Below are 8,205 nucleotides of genomic sequence, written 5' to 3' on the forward strand. Positions count from 1 at the left end.
AGGATGACTCTGAAGAGGCAGAGAGGCCATCAGAGCTTTAGGTAATATCACAAGACTGGAGGGATAAAAACTGGAGTTTATGTTGTGCCAAAGTCTTAAGTGGCCACCATCTGGAGATAGGAGAAGCACAGAAAAGTGAGCATGACATGCAGCCCAGGTTTTTTTCCTTTCAGAAAATTGCCAATTAAGTTGCATGGGGCAACAAATTAGAGAAGTTAAGCAGAGTGGCTAAAAAGTAGAGTGGAGTTTGGGAAAGTTTCAGAGAGCTGAGAAAAAAAAAGTTGGAGTCTAGAACTTCTCAAGGAGGAAGGTCCTTATGAAACATTCCCCCTCTGGCTCTCATTTGGGACCCCAAGGCAATGGCACCCCACTCCAGTACTCTTGCCTGGAAAATCCCATGGACGGAGGAGCCTGGAAGGCTGCAGTCGATGGGGTCGCTGAGGGTCGGACACAACTGAGCGACTTCACTTTCACTTTTCGCTTTCATGCATTGAAGAAGGGAATGGCAACCCGCTCCAGTGTTCTTGCCTGGAGAATCCCAGGGATGGGGCAGCCTGGTGGGCTGCCGTCTATGGGGTTGCACAGAGTCGGACACAACTGAAGTGACTTAGCAGCAGCAGAGAGCTACATCATTGGAATGGGGCAAACTAGAGGCAGACTGAGTCTAGCAAACCCTGTAAAACAGCTTCAAGTCACTTCAGTGGTTGATTGGATTAAGGTAATCTGCCCTTCTGCTGCCTTGCAGAAAATAAGGTGAAACCTCTTTGGAGTGACATGTGATCATCTAAAGCATGTATGGCTTTCCAGGCACAAAGTCTGGAAGTTAGTAAAAAGTTAGTGAAAGTTAAAGTGTTAATCACTGTCATGTCCAACTTTTTGCAACTCCATGGACTGTAGCCTACCAGGCTCCTCTGTCCATGGGATTCTCTAGGCAAGAATACTGGAATGGGTTGCCATGCCCTCCTCCAGGGGATCTTTCCAACCCAGGGATCAAACCCATGTCTGCACTGCAGGCAGGTTCTTTAAAAAATTAACTGACATACAAATAATTGAACCCAAGAAGGAAAAAAAAACAATAGAAACAGACTCATGGTGATCCAGTTATTGCAGTTGTATGACAGGGACTATAAATACTCAAGAAAATAAATGACAACATAGTACATGTCACCTGAAAGCTAGAATATATTTTTTAAAAAATCATGTGAAAAATCTAAACTTGAAAAATAAAATAAATGAAATTAAGAATTCTACATGGACCACATAAAGCATACTGTTTACTGCTACTTTTCAGACATTCCAGTGCCAGCTTGGAATTCCCTTTGGATTACTCCCCTTCCCCACTGTATGTAACACTTGAAGTGAAGTAAAGCGAAGTGAAGTGAAGTCGCTCAGTCGTGTCAGACTCTTTGTGGCCCCATGGACTGTAGCCTACCAGGCTCCTCTGTCCATGGGATTTTCCAGGCAAGAACACTGGAGTGGGTTGCCATTCCCTTCTCCAGGGGATCTTCCCGACTCAGGGATCAAAGCTGGGTCTCCTGAATTGTAGGCAGGCTCTTTACCCTCTGAGCCACCATCCTCCACAGATTCTCTGGTCACCAAGTGGGCATGAGGTCCAAGCCAACTGGACTTGGCTCCCCCCAGGAATTTGAATTTTGAGCTGAGCAATGCAAAGACAGGAAAAAGTTGGAGCTGATTCATAGTGCCAAAGGTGCCTGGAAAAGTGGTCCATTAGTTCCTTTTATCTAGATTCCAGACGATGCCTTGTTTATAAGACCTGGTTGTTTAGTTTTTCCTCCTGTGAGCTAAACCATTGCATTTCAAGTGTATTCCTTGATTAGCCGGTATATTCATTTAATAAACAAACTCCTAAATCTTTGTAGCTTTAAAGAATGTTTATTTTTCATTCATATCAATCTAAAGTCAGTCAGCAGGAAGACGACACTCCATGTTACTCAGGGACCTAGGCTCTTTCTATTCTTTGGTTCTGCTCTCCTCTAGGTCTTAAGAGTTGCTATGACTGAATAATTGTGTCTCCCCTCAGAATCATGTATTGAAGCCCTAATCCTCAATGTGATGGTATTTAGAGGTGGGGCCTTTGGGAGGTAATTAGTTCATGACAGTGGAGCCCTCAAGAATGGGATTAGCGCCCTTATAAAAACAGACATAAAAGAGATGATCTGGGGGCCTGCCCTGCCCCCGCCGGCCGGAGTGCTCTAGGTGCAGCGTGGAGACCCTCTGCACCCGTGCAAACATGGCGCTGCGAGGGGTGCAGAGCGTGCGGGCGGCGGTCGGCAGCCTGTGCGCCATCTTGGCACCCAGCGTGCCCTGCTCGCCGCGGCCCTGGGGACCGCGGGCGGGTGCCGTCCAGGCACTGAGCACCGGCCCCGCTGTGCTGTCAGTGCGGAAATTCACAGGAAAACACGAATGGGTAACAACAGAAGATGGTATTGAAAGAGTGGGAATCAGCAATTTTGCACAGAAAGCTTTGGGAGATGTTTACTGTAGTCTGCCTGAAGTTGAGACAAAGTTAAACAAACAAGAGGAGTTTGGTGCTTTGAAAAGTGTGAAAGCTGCTGCTAAGTCACTTCAGTCATGTCCGATTCTGCGCGACCCCATAGACAGGAGCCCACCAGGCTCCCCCGTCCCTGGAATTCTCCGGGCAAGAACATTGGAGTGGGTTGCCATTTCCTTCTCCAATGCATGAAAGTGAAAAGTGAAAGTGAAGTCGCTCAGTCGTGTCCGACTCTTAGCGACCCCATGGACTACAGCCCACCAGGCTCCTCTGTCCATGGGATTTTCCAGGCAAGAGTACTGGAGTGGGGTGCCATTGCCTTCTCCAATCTAGCATAGTTGTCTTAAATTAGTGGTGGATAATTATTTAAAAAGCAACTTTTAGCAAAAGAAACTACTTGTAACATTTTTTCCTGAAGAAAATACCCCTTAACTTTCTAATGACTTCAGATAAACACTGTGCATGTTTTCCATAGCATCCTGTGATTTTTAGTCTAGGCTCCAGTTATAATATTCAGAATTCCTGAAACTATCTCTGGAAAACTAATTACAAAAATTATGTAATTCAAGGATAACATGGTTATCTTAAACCTTATATGACATTGTAACTTGCTTATAACTATCCTTGGATTTTGGTCAAAATGATCTTCCCACTAGAAATAACTGCCAGTGGAGAAAAGTTTGTTAGTTGTATAGTGTCCAGTGAAGAATATTACTATCTTAATTTTGCAATATACTGTTTTTGCTGGTGCTATTTTTATACAGTGAAGCAACAGCCTTGCAGGAGAATAAACAATTTAATAATCAAATATTCAACTTCTTTAAAAAAGAGAGATGATCTCGCTACCATGTGAGAATACAGCAAGATGGCCATCTGCAGACAGAGAAGAGGGACCTCATCAGGAACTGAATCAGTCAGCATCTTGATTTTGAACTTCCCAGCTCCAGAACTGTGAGAAGTAAATTTCTGTTGTTTATATCACTCGGTTTATGGTATTTTGTTATAGCAGCTTGAGTTGACTAAAACAGGCATCCTCCACATTCAGCTGGTAGGATCAAAGGTGGGAGGTTTTGATGGAAAATAGCACATGTCACTTCTGTTCATATTCCACTGGCCAAAACTCAATTACATGGCTACACTTTACTGAAAGGTGGGTTGGGAAATGTAATCTAGATGGGCATCCAGAAAGAAAAAGACATCTAAATGGGCATCCAGAAAGAAAAAGACATCTAAATGGGCATCCAAAAAGAAAATATTGATGGGTTTCTGCAGTCTGTACCACAGCCAAAGTTAGCTCTGTTGCTTGCAAAGTAACCTAATCAATACAGATACACAGGACTTCAACAGACAGAGCTTGAAGAGGAGGGCAATTAAGATAGAGGAACTAGGGTAAACAAAGAGAACAGAGCATCATCTGGTTTGGTTGGAGTGTTCAATGGATGATTGGTATTGGAGGACATGACTACCAGTTGACCTGCAATCTAGACTTGAGCAACTGGAGGCTCCTCCCTATCCTTGGAATGTGCATTCCACTTGTCTTCCCCAGGCCACAAGCTATCCCCAGAATACAGCCTTTAGACAGTAATGTGGTGGTGAGGCCATGTTACTAAACCCAGTTAAGGCCTCAATATAAACTTTGAAGATTCTGGAGGAATCTATGCATCTTGCAGACCTCCCCCCATACACAAAGATAAGCCTAGTATATAAGCTCCCTTGCTCATTAAATCTGCCATCTACCAATCTAGAGTGCTTTGTCTGTTTTTTGATGTCTCTTTACCTCTGTGTACAGGGGCCAATCTGTGAACCAGTAGTTGAGAGCAAGTGGAAGGCAAGGTTGTAAGAAGCAGGTAGGGTCCTGAATGCCAAATTAATTCTGTAGGCCAAGGGTTGACAAACTCTGGCCTGTAGCAACCCGCCCCCCACCCCCATCCTCAGTTGGTTTTGTAAATACACTTTTATTGGAATGCATCCACACACATTGTATTATGTACTTTCTATGAATGCTTTTACTATACAATGGCAGGGATAAGTAGTGGCAATGGAGAACAAATAAGCTCACAAAGCCTAAGAATACTATGTGGCCTCTTACCAAAAAAAATAAAAAAAAAATTAGCCTACTCCTGCTTGTAGGCAATTGGTAACCATTGAAGGATTTTGAGCAGGTGAGCAGTATGTAAGATAACAATGGAAACCCTGCATTGATGTAAATGGGAATATGTAAGCTGGTGGCTCAGATGGTAAAGCATCTGCCTACAATGTGGGAGACCCAGGTTCAATCCCTGGGTCAGGAAGATCTTCTGGAGAAGGAAATGGCAACCCACTCCAGTATTCTTGCCTGGAGAATCCCATGAATGGAAGAGCCTAGTAGGCTACAGTCCATGGGGTCGCAAAGAGTCTGGACATGACTGAGAGACTTCACTTTCACTTTCTTTCAAGCTGGTTGTGTGGTTTGGGGGGAAGGTACAGCTGGAGAGAGGTGTCAGGTAGGTGAGTTAGGAAGCTATTACAACAGTCTGCAAGATAATAATAGTAACTGCCATCTATCAAGTTATCACTGTGATATGATACAAGTATGTATCACTGTGATACATACTTTGCATGCATTATAAGATTTTATCTCCACAACATCCTTGTGCAGCACAATATTATTTCCATATTACAAATGAGAAAACTGAAACTCATGGAGTTGATACTACTTCTCAATCTCTTTTACAGCTTCTTCCTTCTCTCTCCTCTTGGCTAGGTGGCTTAGGAGGGGACAGTATTCTTCAAGGAAGTTAAGAACATGGGTTACAAAACAAGACTGTCTAAGTCCAAATCCCAGTTTTACCATTTGCCTCCTATATGACCTTAGGCAAGTTACTTAACCTCTCTGTGCCTCAGTTTAATCTTTAGTAAAATGATGGTAAGATAAAAATGATACCCTCTGGGGTTCTGGCCAGAGAAGGCGATGGAAGAGCCTGGTAGGCTGCAGTCCATGGGGTCACGAAGAGTCGGACATGACTGAGCGACTTCACTTTCACCTTTCACTTTCATACATTGGAGAGGAAAATGGCAACCCACTCTGGTGTTCTTGCCTGGAGAATCCCAGGGATGGGGGAGCCTGGTGGGCTGCCGTCTATGGGGTCCCACAGAGTTGGACACGACTGAAGCGACTTAGCAGCAGCAGCAACAGGAGTCTGGCAAGGATTGAATGAATTACTGCATGTAATGTACTTAGGACAATGCCTGGCATTTAGTGAGAACCACAAACACATTCTCCTTTTTTTCTTTAATATAAATTTATTTATTTTAACTGGAGGTTAATTACTTTACAATATTGTATTGATTTTGCCATACATCAACATGAATCCGTCACAGGTATACACGTGTCTTCTTTTTGCAAACCTATAAATCCTGGCATGCCCCAGAGCTTAGTCCACAACCCTTTTCTCTTTTTTCTAACCACACTTCCCTTACGACTCTAAGATTTTTCTTCCTATAATACTTATTTCCCATTACCCCATTTTTTTCAACAGAGTATGATCTGAAATTATCTTACTTGTTGTTTTGTTCTTGTACCTATAATCTGTCTCCCTCACTTCAGGAAAGCAAGACTTAGTCTTGTTCATTGCTGAATCCCTAGGGACTAGCACAGTTTGGTTCAGTTCAGTCGCTCAGTCGTGTCCGACTCTTTGCAACCCCATGAATCGCAGCACACCAGGCCTCCCTGTCTATCACCAACTCCCGGAGTTCACTCAAACTCATGTCCATCGAGTTGGTGATGCCATCCAGCAATCTCATCTTCTGCCGTCCCCTTCTCCTCCTGCCCCCAATCCTTCCCAGCATCAAGGTCTTTTCCAATGAGTCAACTCTTCCCATGAGGTGGCCAAAGAATTGGAGTTTCAGCTTCAGCATCAGTCCTCCCAATGAACACCCAGGACTGATGTCCTTTAGGATGGACTGGTTGGATCTTCTTGCAGTCCAAGGACTCTCAAGAGTCTTCTCCAACACCATAGTTCAAAAGCATCGATTATTTCACGCTCAGCTTTCTTCACAGTCCACCTCTCACATCCATACATGACCACTGGAAAAACCATAGCCTTGACTACACGGACCTTTGTTGGCAAAGTAATGTCTCTGCTTTTTAATGTGCTGTCTAGGTTGGTTACAACTTTCCTTCCAAGGAGCAAGCGTCTTTTAATTTCATGGCTGCAATCACCATCTGCAGTGATTTTGGAGCCCCCAAAAATAAAGTCTGACACTGTTTCCACTGTTTCCCCATCTATTTCCCATGGAGTGATGGGACCAGATGCCATGATCTTCGTTTTCTGAATGTTGAGCTTTAAGCCAACTTTTTCATTCTCCTCTTTCACTTTTATCAAGAGGCTTTTTAGTTCCTCTTCACTTTCTGCCATAAGGGTGGTGTCATCTGCATGTCTGACATTATTGATATTTCTCCCGGCAATCTTGATTCCAGCTTGTGCTTCTTCCAGCCTAGCATTTCTCCTGATGTACTCTGCATATAAGTTAAATAAACAGGGTGACAATATGCAGCCTTGACATACTCTTTTTCCTATTTGGAACCAGTATGTTGTTCCATGTCCAGTTCTAACTGTTGTTTCCTGACCTGCATATAGGTTTCTCAAGAGGCAGGTCAGGTGATCTGGTATTCCCATCTCTTTCAGAATTTTCTAGTTTATTGTGATCCACACAGTCAAAGGCTTTGGCATAGTCAATAAGCAGAAATAGATGTTTTTCTGGAACTCTCTTGCTTTTTCCATGATCCAGCAGATGTTGGCAATTTGATCCCTGGTTCCTCTGCCTTTTCTAAAACCAGCTTGAACATCTGGAAGTTCATGGTTCACGTATTGCTGAAGCCTGACTTGGAGAATTTTGAGCATTATTTTGCTAGCGTGTGAGAAAAGTGCAATTGTGCGGTAGCTTGAGCATTCTTTGGCATTGCCTTTCTTTGGGATTGGAATGAAAACTGACCTTTTCCAGTCCTGTGGCCACTGCTGAGTTTTCCAAATTTGCTGGCATATTGAGTGCAGCACTTTCACAGCATCATCTTTCAGGATTTGAAATAGCTCCACTGGAATCCCATCACCTCCACTAGCTCTGTTCATAGTGATGCTTTCTAAGGCCCGCTTGACTTACACTCCAGGATGTCTGGCTCTAGGTCAGTGATCACCATCATGATTATCTGGGTCATGAAGATCTTTTTTGTACAGTTCTTCTGTGTATTCTTGCCACATCTTCTTGGTATCTTCTGCTTCTGTTAGGTCTACAACATTTCTGTTCTTTATCGAGCCCATCTTTGCATGAGATGTTCCCTTGGCATCTCTAATTTTCTTGAAGAGATCTCTAGTCTTTCCCATTCTGTTGTTTTCCTCTATTTCTCTGCATTGATCGCTGAGGAAGGCTTTCTTATCTCTCCTTGCTCTTCTTTGGAACTCTGCATTCAGATACTTATGTCTTTCTGGATGAGAAATACGTGTACACCCATGGCTGTTTCATGTCAATGTATGGCAAAAACCACTACAATATTGTAAAGTAATTAGCCTCCAATTAAAATAAATAAATTAGTTTTTAAAAAACTAGGAATAAAACCACCATATGACCCAGCAATCCCACTCCTAGGCATATACCCTGAGAAAACCAAAATTGAAAAAGACACATGTATCCCACTGCAGCACTACTTACAATAGCTA

General features: G+C 43.3%; 1 protein-coding gene across 1 annotated transcript; it reads left to right on the forward strand.

Annotated features, from left to right (window-relative positions):
• The first annotated feature begins 2,251 nt into the window (after window positions 1-2,251).
• On the forward strand, window positions 2,252-2,759 carry LOC787129 (glycine cleavage system H protein, mitochondrial). The gene has a single exon (XM_002699893.4). The coding sequence runs from the start codon at window positions 2,252-2,254 to the stop codon at window positions 2,702-2,704; it is 453 nt and encodes a 150-aa protein (XP_002699939.4). The 3' UTR covers window positions 2,705-2,759.
• Window positions 2,760-8,205: the final 5,446 nt, after the last annotated feature.

Source organism: Bos taurus, chromosome X (genome assembly GCF_002263795.3).
Source record: "Bos taurus isolate L1 Dominette 01449 registration number 42190680 breed Hereford chromosome X, ARS-UCD2.0, whole genome shotgun sequence".
NCBI lineage: Eukaryota > Metazoa > Chordata > Mammalia > Artiodactyla > Bovidae > Bos > Bos taurus.

What these genes read in the sequence shown, in the direction of transcription:
- LOC787129 (XM_002699893.4), top strand. Translation starts at nt 2,252, where the DNA reads ATGGCGCTGCGAGGGGTGCAGAGCGTGCGGGCGGCGGTCGGCAGCCTG.